At 50.5% G+C, this 21,136-nt stretch overlaps 1 protein-coding gene across 4 annotated transcripts in view; it reads left to right on the top strand.

The window, feature by feature from the left end:
* TAFA3 (TAFA chemokine like family member 3) overlaps window positions 1–21,136 on the top strand; it is a 72,754-nt gene that overhangs the window by 27,652 nt on the left and 23,966 nt on the right. For 3 of the 4 annotated variants that reach the window (XM_043533722.1, XM_037885219.2, XM_037885220.2), the window contains 2 exons: window positions 4,336–4,424; window positions 5,340–5,455. In XM_043533722.1, the coding sequence (XP_043389657.1) occupies window positions 4,390–4,424; window positions 5,340–5,455 (151 nt within the window). In that variant the 5' untranslated portion in view covers window positions 4,336–4,389. Of the gene's footprint in view, window positions 1–4,335; window positions 4,526–5,339; window positions 5,456–21,136 lie in introns of those variants that run through there. The other variant, XM_027822106.3, reaches the window with a different exon arrangement.

Genomic DNA, 21,136 nt, shown 5'->3' with positions numbered 1-21,136 from the left:
ATTAGGAAGGCGTGCCATGGGTCAGTGGCGGTTGCTCCCGCGTATGGCCTGCAGACAGCACTGTTAAAGTGAGGAGGTGGATGTTCTTTCCTGGAGAGAGGCTCAGCTCCCCGGCACTCTCCTGCTCCTGTATTTTCAGTGCCGAGCGCAGGGGCTCCACAAGAACTTCCCCCCTGAGGCGGCGATGCCCCTGCGAACCAGGGGCACACGTGTTTGGAGACAGGAGGGCAAGCGGTGGGTAAATCCCACCAGCTGGCAACCAAACTTGTCTTACGTGCCTCTGCTGGAAATATTGAGACTTTGCTCCTGAACAATACCTGGATGTGTGAACTGGCCAGGTGTGCAATTTAACATCGAGGCTGGGGAAGAGGGGACCTATCGGTGGATTCCTAGGATGGTCTTTCCCCTCCCCCATCTCAGTGCCCCCCCCGTACATTTTCTGCAGATGCCTGGCACAGGGTGCAATCCAGTCTATTCCGAAGGCCTCTGACTTCCCCTTCAGGCGTATTGTACTGGGACAAAGGGATGAGGCATCTCTGGCTGGGGTTGATGGAACGAGAGTGACTCTGCCACAGGCAGGCATTATTCCAGCTTCCCTGAGATGGGGTGGTGGGATTTTAACAAAGCCCCGCTGTCCTGTCACGGGGTCCTGCCAGAGCAAACGTGGCTGGCACATGGGGCGAGCAGCGGAGAGCTGGGTGTAGAAGGGGCAGGGTCCTGTCTGGGTAAGGAGAGACTGGGCCCAGCTGGGTGATTGTCAATCGTAGAAATGCGAGTGGGAAGGGTCTTTTAGGGCCATTTAATTCATCTGGTAAAAGCATGTTCCTTACAGAGTATTGCTGCTTTCCAATGCATTGCTCAGTCTGGCTTTAAAAGCCTCCAGCCTTGTGCCCCTACAGCTGGCACTGTTCTCCTTCGACGCGGCTGGCTCCTGCCTAGCTGTCAGGAGAGAGGTAGTAGCTGCTCTCGCATTTAGGACACGGGACTGGAGCTTAGGAGACCTGAGTTTTCTTCCCAGCTCTGCTGGTGACTTTGGGCAAGTCTTTTCCCATCTGTGCCTGTCTTGTCTATTTAGATGTAAGCTTCTTGGGGCAGGGACTGCCTCTCACTCGGTGCACACAGCTCCCTGCTGGCCCTGGGACACATCAGCCTGTTCTGACGGGGCTGGTTGCTGGCTGCCCTGGGACACGTCAGCCTCTTCTGATGGAGGCAGGTTGCTGCCTGGCCCTGCGTCAGGTCAGCCAGAGCTGCTCATGAGCATGTGCATCAGCACAGATAGTATTTACTGACTCCAGCTTGTCTGTAATAAATCCTGGCTCGGCACCGAAGCTTTACAGGGGACGTGGTTATTTGCCCTGGACCCTGTCAGGTCCCAGCAGGCAATAAACAGGGCCATGAAGTTGTCATTTTACCTTTCAGATGCAGAATGGACTTTCTGCTATCGAGGCTGTTACCTTGATTGCTGCTTTCTCCTCGCTCCGGCGCTCTGAGCCATCCCCACCCCACGGCCATAAATATTAAGAGGGATCTATTTAAAGCTGCAGAAAGTAAAATGTTGATTTATTTTTTTAATTTCACGCAAGGAACGGAGGTGACATGACTGCTCTGCACCTGCCAGTGCATCCTGCCCCGCTCTGTGGGCAGAGCCTGCAGCGTGCGGAAGGCTCCATGCAGTGGGTGCATCGATGTTTGCAGACTTCCCCTTCATGTGCTGCACATTGGGGTGCGGTGTAGCGCCGTTGCTGTGGAGCTAGGGGCTGGGAGACAGGGCGTCCCCCTAACTAGGGCCCTGGGCTAGGAGCAGGGGACTCGGGTTCTGGTCCCATCTGTGTGTGAGGGCTGCTGTCAGTGACCTGGGGTACGGCTTTCAGAAGTGCTCAGCCCTGGGCCTTTCAGTAGGCCTTAGGGGTTGTTATTGCCGGCTCTCAGCTAGTCCCGGGAGGGTGCTCAGGTACCATAGGGTTGAGGGCTGGATCAGTCCCTGGGTGCATGATGTGATTTTTTTTCCTGCAAAAACATTAAAAAGACCCCCCAAAATCCAGATTCCACAACCTTGAAATTGTTTGAAAAATCAGCCCCGAGTTACCTGGGGGGCCCTCTGGAGTGGCACCCAGGAGCTGTGTGCTCAGTTCCTGCTGCTCACAGGCTCCACCTGTGACGATGGGTCAGTCCCTGGATCCCTTGTCTGTCTTGTCAAGACCCGTGGGGCAAGGGATGCCTCTCCCTAGATTTCTGCATAGAGCCGGGCCCTGACCTCCGTTGGTGCTTCTCCCAACGTAGAAATGATTACAATAGTCCCTAGCGACAGGTGTCAGCATCACACAGCCACCCCCTCTCCTCCCTGTGAGCACTAATTACCCCCATTGGAGGCCTCAGCAGAGGTGCCAGGGCTGAGACTGAGCTCCCCTCTTCCCTGTCGAGCTGGTTTCTCCAGGGCAGGGAGCTGGGTGCGAGGGAAGGCAGCCCTGCTGCCGCCTGAGATGTAGCTGTTCTTCGGCCAGCTAGAGGACTGGCTCTCCAGAGGCGTCAGTCTGTCACCAGCCCCAGATTCGCTAGAGGGGGCCAGGGCTGCTCCAGGGCAAGCTGACTGATGGAGGAGCGGAGTCATGCTCAGGGAAACCCCCACCTGCCTGGGAGGTGGCCAGGGGTCCCCCAGCGGGCTGTGGCCCTTGCTTGGTCCCTCTGTTTTTGACACACAGTTCGGAGCAAAGCAGCTGCATTTATCTCCTCTCAAGTCGCTGCCCGAGGGCAGGCACAGCTCGCCTGGACTGGGCGCCGGAGGAGCACCACAGGGTGTCCCCAGCGGGCTGAGGAGAGGCAGGGCTGGAGCGCGCAGCTGCTGAGCAGAGAGCAGGCTCCGGAGGTCTCTTCCGAACCCGCGTGGTCCTACGACAGGCGGCGTTCTGCTGTGGTTGGGCAGCCTGTGGCTCTGCGTAGCGACGTCCAGGTGCAGTGTCTGCCCTCTGCAGGTGCCTCGTGTTGCCAGGCCACTGCTGAGGTTCCCAGGAGGCCTGCCCATAAAAGTTTTGTCTCTGCCAGCACAGTGCGGTTTTCCTGTGTCCCTCGTTTCACTGTGTAATCAGGGCAGGTGGTAAGTAAGTGCTATGTCTTACCGTTGGGGGAATGTATGTATGGATGGATTATGTATTATTTGTGGCAGTCTTACAAACCGAATGCTGCAGCTGTTCCTAAGGAAAGTCGGTCCTGCGGTTGAGATGCTGGACTGGGACTCAGCAGGTCAGAGGTCGGTTCCCAGCTCTTCCACAGTCTGCTTATGTAACCTTGGGCAAGTCATGTCATTGCATTGTGCCTCAGTTTCCCCATATGTAAAACAGGGAGAATGATGGCCCCTTCTGCAAGCCTTTGTCTCTCTTTTCTACCTAGAATGCAAACTCTTCAAAGCAGCGGCTGTCTACCAGTCGGTGTATGTACAGTGTCTCGTGCAGCGTGGCCCTGATCCACAGTGCTCCCATAATGATAATGTTGGGGTCAGCCCCTGTCTAGTGAAGGCAGATGCTGTGAAAATATCTCAGTGTTAGTTTACTCTCTCGCTTTACGTATACTCTGTCTGTTCAGTGTGTCTGCGCTACGTGCGTAGTGTGGGTGTATATTGGGTCTGGTTCTGATAACAGTGACACCAGTGAAATCAAGAATAGCGCCCCTGAAATCAACGGAGTTTAAAACTGGGACAAATAAGCTCAGAATTAGGACCACTGGAGTATTTAAGGGATTTTTAAGGGTCTCCTTGAATCATTTAAAGGATTGGTTTCTCGATTGGGTGGCTGGTTTGGTCTTTGGCTGAAATTTGTTCAGCGTATTATGTCATGAGAACAGCTGGTCAGGAATTTTTCAATGACACTTTTTTTTGGTTGGAAAAATGTCAATTTGTTGAAAGCAAAACTTTTTGCGTAAACATATCAGCTTCAATGAAGCTTTCATCGGGAACGGTTTCTCAGGTGCAGGGTGAGATTTCTGGTCAGAACCAGAGAGATGTGGGTGTGCAGGTGTGAGTGGGTGTGTGCATGGTCTCCTACTAATGGACGATGAGTGCTCTGCGTGGGCACATACTGTCTCCTCCTCCCGCGTGACCTAGGGGCCCTGCTCCATTACCGTGCTGAGTAGGAAACCTGTATTTTCAGAGGCACAGGGTGGGAATGCTGGGCCCTCCTGGTGGCACAGAGGAGACAAGCTGATTGCGATGCCTGGATAATTGCAGCTGTGGGTCATTCCAAGTCAGCTTGCTCCCACGGAGCTGCGGTCCTTTCTGATTTGCTCAGGTGGAGCTCTCATAGACGATGTCATTATTCAAGTGGCTGTTTCTCTCTCTGCTTTCAGATGCCCTGATGTTTGCCCTTTTCTGTAAAGAGCAGATCTATCGGAGACTGGCGAATGCAGAGGCAGTGGCTGCGAAACCCCAGTAAGAGGTAAATATCTCTGCCAATGCGACTGCGTCAATGGCACGGCCTCTTCTTGCTTGAACAGACAATATTGCTTTCAGAAATCTGAACAGATCTCTGCGACAAGGGTGAGTTCTGAATGGCGCATGCTGGCGGGTGGGTGGGTGGGCGTGTTCCCTCCAGGGGAGTTCACCTGAAATGACAAGGTGCTTTTTGCCCTCTGTTTTCTAAGCACGAAAATACTTCGAGCCAAATGTGGTGCCAGTTGCCCAGGTGTAAATCCAGAGTAGCTCCATTGGAGTCAGTGGGGGTTAGGCCGGTATAACGAGAAGCAGAATCTGTCCTTTTAGACACCACCCCTGAAGGTAGGTTCCCTCTCACCGCCTCCGTGCTGCTGCTGCCTTTAAAGAGGGAAGAGAGGCCGAGGTAATGCGGAAGCTGGGAAGGCCCGAGAAGGGACATCCCCCCTTGAACAGGAGAATGAGCCCCTTGTCTCACTGTGCAGGAGTGAAAAAGAAGCATGTGGTCAGATTCAGGCATCTCTCCCAAGTGAGCAATTCTAGGACTCCCATCTCTGTCCCTAGCAAGTGCAGCTCCCAGGGTAGAAGGGCAGAGGCTGCATTGCTGGTGGAAGGCACCCAAGTGGATGAGAGGGTTTAGTGAAAGGGGAATAATGATGCCTTCCAAGCTCTGTGTGCATTGTGTGTGTGTGCTCTGTGAACAAAGCGTGGGCAGGGTTTGGTCTTTTGCAGCAATTCCATCTTTAATCCTGTGTGTCTCCGCTGCGTTCTGGGACAGCGAGTGCCACCTTGCCGAGATTTCGTTGTATCAGCATGCTGCTGCCTCTAACCCGCCTCCCTCCTCAGACCCGTCCTCTGGCCTGCTGCACATTGCTGGAGTTCTCTCTTTTTGCATCTCTCTCTTTCTTTTTGTTTTTGGTAGAATGAGTGAAAGAGACATACAAAGTTTGAGCAAATGGGTATTGGTGCTCACTCTCTGCCTTATCACGCTATGGGGAAGATTGACACTGGCCTCATCACATCACAGAAGCCATTCAGGTAGGGCGAGTTGTATATCTTATTTCATTCATAACACCCCTGCATGCTAACCCAAATCTACAGCATCTGAGTGTCTTGAATGGGGGGGTTCCAATGAGTGGTTTGGGGATGGGACAAAGTGATTATTTACAGTCTTACTGGCTTCATTCTTGGCTATGAAGTTGCCATTGCTTTATTAACCCAGCTTGCCACCAGACCCCATCAACTGCACTGCAGCACCTTGGTAGGGCTCAGCCAGGCTGCAATAGAGTTGCAAAGTTTGCAGATGATACTGAACTGCTCAAGATAGTTAAGACCAAAGCAGACTGTGAAGAACTTCAAAAAGATCTCACAGAACTAAGTGATTGGGCAACAAAATGGCAAATGAAATTTCATGTGGATAAATGTAAAGTAATGCACATTGGAAAAAATAACCCCAACTATACGTACAATATGATGGGGGCTAATTTAGCTACAACTAATCAGGAGAAAGATCTTGGCGTCATCATGGGTAGTTCTCTGAAGACGTCCATGCAGTGTGCAGCGGCAGTCAAAAAAGCAAACGGGATGTTAGGAATCATTAAAAAAGGGGTAGAGAATAAGACGGAGAATATCTTATTGCCCTCATATAAATCCCGTGGTACGCCCACATCTTGAATACTGCGTACAGATGTGGTCTCCTCATCTCAAAAAAGATATGCTGGCATTAGAAAAGGTTCAGAGAAGGGCAGCTAAAATGATTAGGGGTTTGGAACGGGTCCCATATGAGGAGAAATTAAAGAGGCTAGGACTTTTCAGCTTGGAAAAGAGGAGACTAAGGGGGGATATGATAGAGGTCTATAAAATCATGCGTGGTGTGGAGAAAGTGAATAAGGAAAAATTATTTACTTGTTCCCATAATATAAGAACAAGGGGCCACCAAATGAAATTAATGGGTAGCAGGTGTAAAACAAATAAAAGGAAGTTCTTCTTCACTCAGCGCACAGTCAACCTGTGGAACTCCTTGCCTGTGGAGGTTGTGAAGGCTAGGACAATAATGGGGTTTAAAAGAGAACTAGATAAATTCATGGAGGTTAAGTCCATTAATGGCTATTAGCTAGGATGGGTAAGGAATGGTGTCCCTAGTGTCTGTTTGGCAGGAGAGAGATCACTAGATCATTACCTGTTAGGTTCACTTCCTCTGGGGCACCTGGCATTGGCCACTCTCGGCAGACAGGATACTGGGCTGGATGGACCTTTGGTCTGACCCAGTATGGCCATTCTTACGATCTTAGATAATCAGGGGCTGAGGACAAAGTCCTGTCACTGGGCTCAGGAAGGGACTGGCTGAAACCATGCTAGCGGGAGTAATGTCCTGCCCAACACAAGGGTTGAGCTCAGTGAATCGAGAGCCTCATGGACTCACTGCAGTAACATGGGGCTTCCTCGTAGCCCCCTGCAGAAGCCAACAAAAATAGGTCAGTGGGATGTGTGTGTTCTCTCCACTAGAGGAGACACCCTAGGTAAGGCTGTGTTGGGGTTTTCACTTACAGCAGGGACTGCAGCTCTTTGCGTGGATAGGGTTGTGTAGCCTCAGAAAACTTATGGCACTTCGCCTTAGGCACTCGACTTTTCTGAGCAGTTTGCCAGTAAATGTGTTAACTGGGCTCTGAGTTGTAATTATTTTAAAACGGGCCCTTTCAGAATTATTGTTTGGTGAGTCTAATCATTTTTTGGCTCTGAATTTTTGGATTTGAAAACTGGTTCACTTCTTGACTATAGCAAAATCTAAGGCATCTATGTTTCAAGTCTATTAATGTGTTAATTTTTGATTGTTGAATACTGTTAGTCATAACCATTTCTATCTAGGTCAGAGTGATTGTCATGAAGTACATTTGTCATCAGATAGACACTCTAGACTTTAAGCTTTCATTAAAAATATAAAATGTTATCCCTCCGGTTGTGAAGGTAATCTTAAAATATGAACGGAGCGTGAACTGATGTAGAACCCAAATCACATGGCAGTACACCTTGCTCTGACATGTTGTGATTTCCTTATACATCATATCCTGAGTATACCTACGAACCATCCCCTATCTGTGAACCTCAATATCATCTCTGTGTGTATCTGAATGTTAAGAGTACGTATTGTGTATGACTGATCAGATTTTTTTGAGGGTCTGGGCCAAAGCGACTGCATGGGAGAGTCAGTAATGTAGTGGTGGGGCTCTGTAGCGGGATGGCAAAGGACTAATGCTTGGAGACTGGTACTGGGTTAGGTGAAAATGCTGCCCTCATGGCTTCCTTGCTCTCTAGTGTTTGCGTTGCTGGGTGGAAATACACGGCCGCGGCCATAAGTTTACGTTCGCACAGATATTTGGGTGGGTCTGTCTAATTACACACACATCAGAATCCAGCAGACACAGATGTGTCCCACTTCCTACGCCATCTCCGAAGCAAGTGGTTTGGAGTGCTGGGCAGAGGAAACACAGGCCGTTACAACTTCACAGGATTCCGGGTTGAGTTTGCATCGTTGGCACGATCCCTGATTGCCCCAGCTAGAGCTGAGTGGCTGCTCACTGCAGATCCACAGCCATCATGGGGTACAGCCTGGACAGCACCTCTTCAGCCTGGTACAGGCCTGAACCCTGTTACTTCATTGTGTGGCGTCTCTCTTACAGTGTAGGAATTACAGAGAGAGAGAGATCAAGGAAATGAATAATAAGCAACTGTCTGGGGAGAGGGAACATAGGCAGCCACAGCTCCAATCCCAGCTGAGCCTGTCTGGGGAACCTGGAGATGCTGGGCTGTAAATGCAGTTTGTTCATTCTGCCCTGCAGTTTATTTTCCATGTCTCCTTTGAAATCAAACCCCTTGAGTGGGTTGGATCAACTGGTTTGGCAGGGGGGAAGCCTGACTTGACTCTGAGCAATCAAATTCGCCCTGGAAATTCTAAGATTCAGCTAATGTGTCCCACTTGGTCTCCCTTGTCTTCATGTTTGTTCCCCCTGTTCTCCATTCTGCCACAGACTTCAAGCTTTTTAACTGGCAGCCCATTGTGGTTCCAGAAAACGAGAGGCTTCTTTTTCTCCTGCCCGTGCTGCTCTGAGCCAGTCAGCCCAGCCTTCCCCTGCACCCATCTGCCAGCATAAAACTTCAGACCAGTTTTGAGCGGCATTATATTCTGTGCATATGCACAACAGCCTCAGTGTGAGCCAAGAAAGGAGCGATGGTCACACAGTAAAGAGATCCAGAATAGGGGCTTATAACTGAAATCCAGACAGAACCAGTAACCCTGGCTAGAGATGGTACTGTGGCTGGAGACCAGACACTGTAATAGGATCTGTGTTTGGGAGAGACGATATTTAAGGATTAAACTGAATATGCTCTTGCATGACCCTACACCTAACCCTTTCCCCATTTCTGACATTTTCCCTGACAGTTAAAACAGTTCTAATCCCGTAATCCCCATCCTTAAAACCAACATGTCTCCCAATGTGACTGTCTCCACCAGCTAGTCAGCACTTACCTGCTTTACTCACTTTGTAACCTGTAACAGGTGCATATGATGATAAACCTCCATAATCATCTCTGGAATTATCTTTAGCAAGAGCTCAGTGCTTCCCAGGATATCTACTTGAGTGATGTCCCAGATGTGATCTTTGATTGTTGGTTGTGAAGTCTGAAACTGAAAATGCAGCCCTGGCTAGGGAAATATTTCTATCAGACATACTTTGGCTGGAGCTTGCTGGATTTGCAGGATTTGCAGTGTTTGCAGATGTGTTTATTCAGTTAGATAAATCCATAGAGGTTTTAATTTTAGCATAATGCTCTGTTTGTTATCACTGCCTATCCCCAGTGTTAATCTGGATGGAGACTGACAGATATACCACGGGTAGCAAACCTTCACTTCTGACCAAATCACATACCACAGAGTTGAAAGTCATGACATGTCTTGAGATCCAGACATGAACAGCTGGAGTGATCAGGAACATGCTAGCAGATACTTTAAACAGGTCTTTGTTCCTTCCAAGAGGATAAGAGAATATACAACCCGGGGACAACGGCACACACACTGGTGCCTAAAATTAGGTGCCTATATTCCAGTTTAGGCATTGAAATAAGTGGTCCCATTTTCAAAGGTGTGGTGAGCACCAGCTACTCCAAAAAAAGTCGTCTAGAACTGCCAGGGTGTGAAAATCAGGCCTGAAATGAATAAACCACAGACTCGAAACAGAGCAAATGCTTAGCTCTATTTGTGTGGTGTGACTTAAATCCAGATTCTACACTGCTTTGTACGTATGTTTGTGAAGAAACATGCTATGTGTTCATGTCTACGGTGTGCGTGTGTGTACATCTGTGTATTTTTGTGTATGGATATGTTACACCCAGGTAAAGAGCTATCCGTAATGGGCTAAATCTTGAAGTTCTTACTCAGGCAGAACTCCAAATGCGGACAAAGGGAATGCAATCTGGCTAACGACTGAGCTAGAACTGTTGGGTTTGGCCCAATCTGTGTCTCTCTATAAATGTCTTTCCGTACTCCCTGATTTTCATGATATTGAAAGAAGTTCTCACTTTTGGTGCATGATTCTCATTTCTTCCGGGCGTGGCTTGAGTCTCCTTCAGCTTGTACAATGAGTTTCAATCTGCTGATGGGTTTTCTTCTCCAGCTGCCTCCCCCTGGTTCATTTGGGGAGGCTGTTAACAGGGGTTATATTTTGTGCCAAATTTTCTAAAGGTCGGGCTCCCAATTGTGGGTGCAGTTTGACCCTGAAAATCTGCCCTCACATTTTTGCATCTGGAATTGAACTGCAGAGGCAGAACTGGGCACTTGCGTTGCTAATACCTGTTTGTGGGAGCAGATCAGAGCGTTAGAGGCGCAAGTGATTTGCCCACATGATTCATTTGCAGTTGCAAATTCTATAAAGGAGAGATTGGGACACACACCTCCCCCCCCCACCCCCATCAGAATGTTGGCTTAAAAACCATGTGACTTTTTTTTAAAGTAAGATGTGCCTGCGTTCTGTTTATTTGTCTTCTGTTTTTTGAAACTTTAGGGGTCATATTCTCCAGCTTTTCTCTGCAACCAGGAGAGCTAGAAACTCACTGTTTTTTTAAATGAAAGCTGAGATCCTTGTGTAATAACATGACTCTAGGAGCCAAGGCTTTGAGAAAAGCACCAATTACTGTGAGATTCGCGATAGCTGGCAACACGGTGAGCAAACAGGAAACTCAGCATCTCCTAGAGACCTCAGCCAAGATCAGGGCCTCCTTGTGCTAGACTGAGAGACAGTCCTGGGGCCACAGAGCTTGCGGGCTAGGTGCCTTGCCCAGGGTGTCATAGTAGATCAGCGGTAGAGCATGAAATGGAACTCCCAGCCCCATGCCCTATTCACCAGGCCACACTACTTCTTAGCAAGGGGAAGACTGGACTAAAGCCCTCAATAATGTCCCCATACACACACACAGAAGAGCTCGAAATCATCACTAAATGTAGGATCGTGGATGGATGGATTGCCATGATCAGCCAGGTTTTGGAGGTATCCTAAACCACAGCAGTGGTGGTTTGTGATGTCAACTGCCATGGGTTGGAATTAATACCATAGTCCTCCAGCCTCTTGGATTTGCAGTCTCTCCTCCCACCCCCACTTCAGATTTTCAGATTAGCCTGTGCAAATTCAAGAAAACAATGAATTTTAAACATCTGGCTTTTGAAAGAAGATCTAATCACAAACATCCACCTAGCACATGGAGAATGCTAACCTGTCAGGATCTAGCACCGCTTCCTTGATTACGAGGTTGAATTTAAATAGCCACATAAATCAAGTGCTAAAATTAAGACATTTCTAAATGGAATAGGGAAGCACTTTGGTGAAGAATGGCTCACCGGGAAATTAATCCCCTGCACAGGTTGGTGGCCTCTAATTGGCAAGCTGGGTTTGTTGGTCCATATAATGCTCTTAGTAAGATGTTATTATCGGCATTGCCAGATTGAACTTGTTAGCGCTGATCATTAGAGCGCCATCCTCACGTGGATACAAGCTCATTGTTGAACGCCTGTTTGGGCAAGCGTATGTAGTCACCTGAGACCTTTGTGTGTGGTAGTCCCCAGCTTTGTGGTTAACTTGCTGAAAGAATTACTAGTGGGTGTGTCATCGTGTGGACTGACAGCAGCAGCTGGATATTTTCGGTTTTTATGTTGCTGATCCGTTGCCTCTTGCCTAGGGAAATGGTGCGTGTCCCAGCACTTGAACGCATTACATCGAGATTGGATGTCTCTCTGAAAGACCTGCGCTAGCTCATCCAAGTAATAGACGTGATGCAGGAATCACTGGGTGAGGCTCTCTAGCCTGTGCTACGCAGGAGGTCAGACTAGACAATCGTAATGATCTCGTCTGGCCTTCAGCTGTGTGACTCTCTTTATCCTGGTGCCTGGTACCCTGGCTGATTACTTGTTTCAGAAGCCTGATGGTGGGTAGTTGTTGCTGGATGGAAGTGGTAAGGCATCCGCCTGGATAGGAACCCTGGACTCTAGGCTGCCGATTTAATTAGTTGCATCATGCACTCCCATTAAACATCAAACAGCCCCCCTATAATTCAGGAGCTTCAGTTGAGCAGGAAACATCACAGTTTTCAGCTGGAAAACTGCTTCAGATAGGACAGGAGCAAAAGGATCGAGTGTCATTTGGAAAGGCTGGCATGCAGAGCCCTGCCTGATGGGACAAGTACACCCTGCTAGCGACCTAGGAGAAAAGGAATAGAAACAATTCTCTTTGCTGATGAAACTTGCACCTCTTCCAAGTCCTTCCATTCCCGGCGTTGCAGAAATCCACGCAGATGTGTGTTTGCACAGCTGTGTGTGGATGAACTACAAAGCCAGCTTCTCCGGTGCCCTGCACCTGGCGCAGTCATTGGCACCAGGTCCACAGCAGGGGCGAAGTGCTTCCATTCTGATGTAGTAGCTTTTCACAGCCAGTTGCACGGGTGCAAATGACAACCCAAGGGGCAGGACAATGGAGAGTCAGGCCCTGGCATACGGCGAAGGGAAGGATCTAGTCTAGTAGGTCATCTTATCCACCTCCCTGCCAGTGCAGGATCATTCCTCATTGGACATTTGGAAGAAATTTGCAAATCTGTTTACAGGATTTTGATGCCCAATTCCTATTTAACATTAATGGGAATTGTCTGTCCTAATCATTAACTATAGTAATACTAACACCTAGCCCTTATGTCACAGTTTTCATCAGTGGATCTCAAAGCGCTTTACAAAGAAAGGTATCATTTTACACATGGGGAAACTGAGGCACCAGGAGGGAAGTGACTTGACCAAAGTCACCCAGCAGGTTAATGGCAGAGGGAGGGGACTAGAATGCAAGTCTCCCAAACCCCAGTCCAGTGCTTTATCCACTAGGCCACACTGTCTCCCATTACGTGGCTTTGAGCATCTCAGCCTTAATAGCATTATGTGTAGGAGGCACTCAGTATTTCTGTGCAGATTTCTCTCTGTACAAATGCAGACTAATTAATCCGCGCAACACTTCATGTATGGCCGTGCGTTTGTTTTTCTGTGTTGAGAGAGTCTGTATGTGCACATTTTGTGGGCGTGAACGCGTTTGCCTTTGCGTGTGTGACTTTAGCAAAGGAAACACAGAGTGCTCTGTTGTCTTGCTATGACAGAGAAGTAAAAAGGTTTGCTGGGGGAGATTACACCACACAGGTAGTTACGCATCCCGCACCAAGCTACTGCTGGTAATACTGAGATCCTTAAAGTGATTATCCTTTGCATTGTGATAACACCTCGAAAGACCACCAGAGTCCAGCTCCCCATTGTACAAGTACTGTAGAAATGCAGATAAAGAGAGATGAATTTTAACTGGACAGGCCAGACAAAGGGAGAATGTGGGCACAGAGAAGGGAAGTGACTTGCCCAAGGTCACCCAGCCCCATGCTGGGAACAGGAGCCCTGTCTCCTGATGCTTACTCCACTGCCCTGGCCATTAGACCATGCTGCCTCCCAAAGGAGTGTCTGGGCAATGAAGGGCTTACCTGAGCAGCCCTATGTGGGCTTTGGTTTCCTAGCGAGGGCCCTCAGTATGGAGACTGAACCCATGTGCTGTGGGGTGGGGATTGTGTGTGCTCCATGGCGGTTCAGAGCAGCTCTTCAGAGCTGGTTGTGGGCAGGCTCCGATGCATTTCAGCCACACGGGAGGAGGGAGCCCACCCAGGAATAGTCTTGTTCTCAGCTTCTCTTCACTTTGCAGCACTTCTCACCTGTAAATGGAGTGATATGTACATCAAATGAGCTGGGAAGAGGCTGCATCTCTCCAGGGCTAGACAGCTTGTGCCGTTTCAGGTGATGCTGTACAAACCACGTTCGGCTGCTCACTTAATGGTCAACCGGACTAGGACACTGCTTTTGTTTTCTTTTTACATGCAAGTTTCCAAAGCCAGGTGCATTTACAGTGCCTTTATGCTTCTAGGAGAAACGGTTTGTTGAAAGGGCTCCGGGGGGAAGTAACAGTGAGGTTGGAATGAAAGGCATGCAAGCAGCCAGGAAATGGTCATGGGCTCTCTGAGGGTTTCCCACCTTTCCCACAGGATCTGATCTGCATTTTCAGACAGAACCAATAGGAGGTTTCCCACAGTTCAGCAGAAAAAGGAAGCACCTGCCGGCCAGCTCAGAGACACCCTATGTCCCTGACTGCTCTTGTTCCGAAACTCAGGCCTCTTTCTGCACAGCTGAATGACATCAAAGGGGGACCAAGTGTGGAGCTGATCAGTGGAGCAGTGTGCAAGCAACAGCTGCCTCCACCTGGATAACCCGTAACTTGCTTTAATCCCTCCAAAGCTGTCCGTCGCTGTCCAGCATCTGCCCCGACGAGCTGCTGTTCATTAAGCTGAAATCCTGGAATGAGGGAATGGCAAAGTCATGTGTTCCAATCCTGTGAATCAAAATATTTGATGCCAAATGATTCATTTGCATAGAGTAAAAAAAGCCCAAATGTCTCCCTAGTCATATGCTGGGAATTGGCCAATTCAGAGCTTTGTCCTCCTACAATACCCAGCCCATGTTGCCCATGGGTAGCAGAAGGCAAACCTGGTCCAGATGAAATAAGAACTGCTCCAAATCTCGCCCCCGAGCCCCTTGCTGAAAGGGAACCTGAATCACTTGCGCTTTTGGAGGTTTGAAAAAGTTGTTACTTGTTGCAGTCCTGCCATGTTTCCTCATCTCTTGTTAGCTCTTATTTTTGCCTGTGCTGGGACAAAGGCGAAGCCTAAGGGAAGGATGTTTGTTTGTGGTATTTCCAGCCAGGCTGAAGCCAAACAGCAGGACCCAGATCTGGCCCACAGCTGAAGAGAGAGTGGGCAGCAGCTTGCCTGGCTTTCCTGCTCACGCTCTGACAGCAGGTAACGTGATACAGACGGCACTCGAGCAGCAAGTTAGCCACTGCCTGAAAAATATGGAAGCCCAGTTGGGACGTCTGGGATAATTGGTGGCCCCTAAACGGATTCACAGAAGCGTCTCTGCTGCCCTGCTAAAGTCAGAGCTGGACTTGTGCCCAGAAAGACGGAGTGCTGGCAGAGGCAGCCTGTTATTTACATCAGACACAAAGATTTTATTTAATTTCCATCCAGTTCTCTAGCACCCCCCCCACAACACACACACACACCCCACCATCTCCACTCAGATCATCCCTTCCCCAGATGGCGATGGTTCAAACCCCAACCTGCAGACAGTGGGGGCAGGTTTGTACACCTCAGTGTGAGGTCTGGGCAGGCTGCATGCGGTTTCCCCACGGACAGCAGGAGAGGAGCGGGGCTGCCTGAGTCTGGAGAGGAGCAGGAATGAGCTGTTACAAAGGCAGCTAAGCCACAGTGCTGCCTAATGTCTCCAGCAGACTGTGCCGGGTGCAGCTACACCCCCCGAGCTGGTGTTATGAGACTGCAAAGGGAAAGGCTACCCAGCACTTTCTGCATCACCTGCAGCTTTATTGGGAGCAATTACATCTGGGTAGCTAATGCTGTGTGTCTGCCCCAGGGAGGTGGATAGCCTGGGCCCAGAGGGCCCGATCTACGCAGGGCAAATCTCCAACTCCAGTCTATCCCAGGACAGGGGAGCTGGTGGCGAGAGGCCACACCATCACACAAGAGCCTTCCCCAGCTTGAAGGCAGGAGGCGAGGCCGCAGTGGAAACCCGCGCTGCCATCAGCGCTCTCCTGCACGGCGCTTTCACAGCCAGCCAAGTGCAGTCTGCTGGGTTTGTGCCGTGTGGCGCACACACACGGACGGCGGGGTGGGGGCTGTGGGCAGAGCCTCCGGGGCTAGCGCCAACAGGCCGGTCTCTGGGGGTGCCATGTTGATTCCCTGGCACACCTGCCTTTCTTGTGCAGATTAGCCATCCAGGGCCTGAATTCTGGAGCAGCACAAAGCCTGCGTGTGACTCTGTGGCTCCATGTGGCAGCAGGCGAGGGGCACTGTTACTGTATGCTGGGCAGCAACCACGTGCTCTGCGCGCCGGGCTGTGTCCTGGGGCACAGACACAGAGCTAGCTGCCTGAGTCTGTTACCATCAGGTGCTCACCCGCCGACTGGCTCTGCGGGAGCGTTCATGCCATTCAGATGACGCACTGGGCTGCTCCGTGGCTCTGCTGAGAATTATGGCTGGAAGGCGCCCGCCTGCTGTCAGGACAGGGGCTGTCTTGTTTGACAAGCAGGTGTTGCCAGTTAGGCCTCAGGCGACCTCAGAACAGCATGGCCGAGGGCAGCTGGTAGCACTGTCCGGGAGCTCGGCAGGAGGCACGGGCTCACCAACAGTCTCTCTAGGCTGAGCTGGGTTTTATCCTTGCCCCATGGGGCCCAGGGCATCTGGATCGATGCCCACGCACGACTGCATGCTGACGTCTAGACACTGGCCATAGACAGGTGCTCTAGGAATGACAGTGGGGAAGTTTCTTGGCCTGTGGTCTACAGGGGATCAGATCTCCGGGGTCCCCCCCGGCCTTGGAATCTAGGAACCTCTGAGAAGCTGCTGGCTGACCAGAGGCTGGATTTTTACCAGTCCCCCAAATGAGGTGCTCGTCTCTTCCTTCTGAGCACAGGCAATGTCGGTGAGAGACTTCAGCGGCACACGCGCAGACCCCAGCCAGGTGCCTCTGCAATGCAACTCATGGCCGTGGCTCCAAAAGGCAGGCCTCTAATCAATGTGCTGTAGCTCCCCGTAGGAGTAGGTACAAAGGCTCAGTGATAAACACATGGGCATGTTGGATGTCACCACCCAGCAGAGGGCGGTAGGGCATACACATAAGAGCGTGTGTTGAGTGAGGGCTGGGCATTAGAGGAATGGATTAGGCATCCTGATGCCTGGGTTCTGTTCCCAGAGCTGCACCTGGGCTGGCTCCTGCCTACGCTGAAGTCACGCCTCCAGCAGCAGCATGTGGTAATTTGCCTCCCTTCCCACAGGTGTTGGCCTCCTGTGCAGAGAGCTCTGAGCTGCAGCTCACCTGGGATTTATTCCAGAGCGCGGGCGCGGGGAGGGGGCGGCGGGGAAATGATCGGTTCTGATCAGGCCGCAGAGATAACTGCACCGGAAGCATAGCCAAGCTGGTGACTGCTGCAGAAAGTGGCAGGGGCCTGCTCTCTCCCAGTCCTTCATGCTGAGGATGGCCCTGTTTGCTCCTCTCCTCGCTTAGTCCCGGCATTACTCCCCCGTGGCTTTAGGCTGCGTCCTCTCCTCTGCTCATTGCTGCTGTGTGCTATGGACCTGGTACAGCCTCATGCAGCAGCATGCATCAAACTGTAGTGCGTCATAGCTGCAGGAGCAGCCCCATTGGGACCGGGACAGGAATGGATCTTCCTTCTCCCTTGCACCAACTCTATGCTGTGAGTTTGGCTGTCGTGAGAGCAGAGGGACAAGGAATCGGAGACTCAAAGCTGCAAAAAATGTCCGTGGGATGAAGAGCAAATGGGAATGAAAACGCGGGGAGGTCTCCAGCAGGCTGTGGGGAAGGGAGGGCACAGGAATGACAGACACATTAGAACTGGAGCGACATCCCCATGAGGGCTCCGCCCAGCAAGGCACTTCAGCGTGGATTAGCACATGTAAAGTTAGTGGGGCAGACTAGGACCCTGCTGTCTCTCCAGGCACTGCTGTCTAAAGCAATCACCAACTCGCTGCGCTGAAGTCACTGGGAACGAATCACCAGCATGCGCTGGAGCATGGGACGGGTACAGGAGATAGAAGCACTACTCCTTTTGAATTTCACTGAGATTTGGGCACCTAACTCCCTTAAGAGCCTTGGAAAATCCCAGCCCAAGTGCTTTGCAGAGAAGGTCTTAGATCAGGGCCCTATTCCATCCGATTCAGTTCTGCTCTGTTCTGTGTAGGTCAGACACAGGAGGTAACTGTCCCGCCCTGCTCGGCACTGGTGGAGCCCTAGCTGGAGTACCGTGTCCAGCTCTGGGTGTCACACTGTAGGAAAGATGGGGATACATTGGAGAGAGTCCAGAGGACAACAAGAAAAAGACCAAAGGTTCAAGAAGCCAGTGGGAATTTCTATACAGCATTTAGGGACCCATGGGAATGAGCCTCCCAGCCCAGGTCAGTAGACTGGGGGGGTAGTAGGGCTCACGCTAGCACTCTAAAAACAGCTGTACAGACAGCACACGGAAGTCGTGGCTTGGGTTGGAGCTCAGGCTCTGAAGCCTGTGGTCAGGATGGGCTTCAGAGCCCAAGCCATGGCTTCATAGTGCTGTCTCTACTGCTATTTTCAGATCATTAGCACGAGCCTTGATAGGCCAGCTATCGACCCAGGTTGGAGGCATCCTCTGCTCACTCCAGAATACTCTGTAGACGCACCCTGGGGCGGGAGAGGACCTGAGAACAGTCTTCAGATATGTTAAGGGCTGTTATAAAGAGGATGAAAACTTGTTCTCCATGTCCACTGAAGATAGGGCAAGAAGTAACGGGCTTAATCTGCAGCAAGGGAGATAGGGAAAAACTTCCTAATTATCAGGATAGTTCAGCTCTGGGCCAGGCCTCCAAGGGAAGCTGTAGAATCCCCGTCATTGGGGATGTTTAAGAACAAGTTGGACAAACCTGTCAGGGCAAACCGGTCAAGATTCACTTAGAATCATAGAATCATAGAATATCAGGGTTGGAAGGGACCCCAGAAGGTCATCTAGTCCAACCCCCTGCTCAAAGCAGGACCAAGTCCCAGTTAAATCATCCCAGCCAGGGCTTTGTCAAGCCTGACCTTAAAAACCTCTAAGGAAGGAGATTCTACCACCTCCCTAGGTAACGCATTCCAGTGTTTCACCACCCTCTTAGTGAAAAAGTTTTTCCTAATATCCAATCTAAACCTCCCCCATTGCAACTTGAGACCATTACTCCTCGTTCTGTCATCTGCTACCATTGAGAACAGTCTAGAGCCATCCTCTTTGGAACCCCCTTTCAGGTAGTTGAAAGCAGCTATCAAATCCCCCCTCATTCTTCTCTTCTGCAGACTAAACAATCCCAGCTCCCTCAGCCTCTCCTCATAAGTCATGTGCTCTAGACCCCTAATCATTTTTGTTGCCCTTCGCTGGACTCTTTCCAATTTATCCACATCCTTCTTGTAGTGTGGGGCCCAAAACTGGACACAGTACTCCAGATGAGGCCTCACCAGTGTCGAATAGAGGGGAACGATCACGTCCCTCGATCTGCTCGCTATGCCCCTACTTATACATCCCAAAATGCCATTGGCCTTCTTGGCAACAAGGGCACACTGCTGACTCATATCCAGCTTCTCGTCCACTGTCACCCCTAGGTCCTTTTCCGCAGAACTGCTGCCTAGCCATTCGGTCCCTAGTCTGTAGCGGTGCATTGGATTCTTCCATCCTAAGTGCAGGACCCTGCACTTATCCTTATTGAACCTCATCAGATTTCTTTTGGCCCAATCCTCCAATTTGTCTAGGTCCTTCTGTATCCTATCCCTCCCCTCCAGCGTATCTACCACTCCTCCCAGTTTAGTATCATCCGCAAATTTGCTGAGAGTGCAATCCACACCATCCTCCAGATCATTTATGAAGATATTGAACAAAACCGGCCCCAGGACCGACCCCTGGGGCACTCCACTTGACACCGGCTGCCAACTAGACAGGGAGCCATTGATCACTACCCGTTGAGCCCGACAATCTAGCCAGCTTTCTACCCACCTTATAGTGCATTCATCCAGCCCATACTTCCTTAACTTGCTGACAAGAATGCTGTGGGAGACCGTGTCAAAAGCTTTGCTAAAGTCAAGAAACAATACATCCACTGCTTTCCCTTCATCCACAGAACCAGTAATCTCATCATAAAAGGCGATTAGATTAGTCAGGCATGACCTTCCCTTGGTGAATCCATGCTGACTGTTCCTGATCACTTTCCTCTCCTCTAAGTGCTTCAGGATTGATTCTTTGAGGACCTGCTCCATGATTTTTCCAGGGACTGAGGTGAGGCTGAGGTGAGACTTGGTCCTGCCTCAGCGCAGGGGGCTGGACTAGCTGACCTCTCGAGGTCCCTTCCAGCCGTTCATTTCTAGGACTCTGTGATTTGATTCTGTTCTAGGCAGATTTGTACACGGCCTCATGACTGTTGGTTCACCCTCTCATCCTGCCCCCTGGGGAGAGCTGTGTGCACAGTGGGGGGTTGGTTTGGTAGGGGTGTTTAACTGTTATTTCGCTGTGTCCCCATTGCTCCGTGTTTCTATTCAAGACAGCAAGTCCGAGGCACACACCTGCCACGCTTACAGCCCCATGCGGCCCACCCCTGGTGGAATAACAGCCAAAGCCTGTAAAGCAGCATCCCTGTTGAGATGAATGGGACTTCTTTTTGGCAGTGGGGGAGGGGCAGTTGGGCTCCCTAGAGTCTCTTCACTCATTTTTGCTGTTGCTGGGATAAGCCAGTGACAGTAACTCTGGGAATCGAGTTTCTCTTTATCTCCCTGCTGCACCTTGGTGAGGAAATTCAAAAGGCTTTGGAGCATTCGTGTGCGTGGCAGAGCCCGCTTGCTGAACAGCCCCAAGGAGCCGTTTCCCCCATTCTGCCCCCCTTTGCCCTCTGTGCTGCACCTTCCAACACGCTGAAAATGAAAAGAGACAGAGTTTTGAAGTCAAAGGGCCTGGAGGGGAGTTTGGGGTCTGTGCCCTTCCACCCCCACGGGGACCCTCACAGGGATACCTCTGCTACTGGAGTGTTATAGGTCAGCTGTGTAAAAACTCCCCAAAGTGCATGCATGTGTGAGCACCTGGGAGTTTGTGTGTGTGTGTGACCACGTGAGTGTGAGAGCATGTGTGTACACGTGCATGGCATGTGTTTGATCATGGGCGCACGCAGGTGTGTTAGTGTATGTTTGTGTGTGTGAATGCTGAGGGATAGTGTTAAATCTTGGGTGTGACCCACAGTAGGTGCAGAGGGAAAGGGCTAAATAGTGACGTGTCGTTGTCCTAGGATCCAGCAGGACGTAGCTTTGCTTTGTGTGAAGGATCACAGCGTTGTGTAGGTGCTGTACGGGGTTTTGTAGAAGGGGGAGGAAAGCTTGTGGGTGGGTCAGGACTCCTGGGTTCCTGGCTCTGCCTCCACCCCAAGCAAGTCACTTAAGGCAGCATTTGCCAAGTAGGGTGATAAAGCCAGATCCATAGTGAGGCAGATAAATGCATCGTCTGAATTTCAGGCCAGATGAGGACTCACAGCTCTCACTGA

The sequence above is a fragment of the Chelonia mydas genome, chromosome 21 (genome assembly GCF_015237465.2).
Source record: "Chelonia mydas isolate rCheMyd1 chromosome 21, rCheMyd1.pri.v2, whole genome shotgun sequence".
NCBI classification, from domain to species: Eukaryota; Metazoa; Chordata; order Testudines; family Cheloniidae; genus Chelonia; species Chelonia mydas.
The sequence above is the reverse complement of the archived record's forward strand: the minus strand, read 5'-3'. Positions and strand labels throughout refer to the sequence as shown.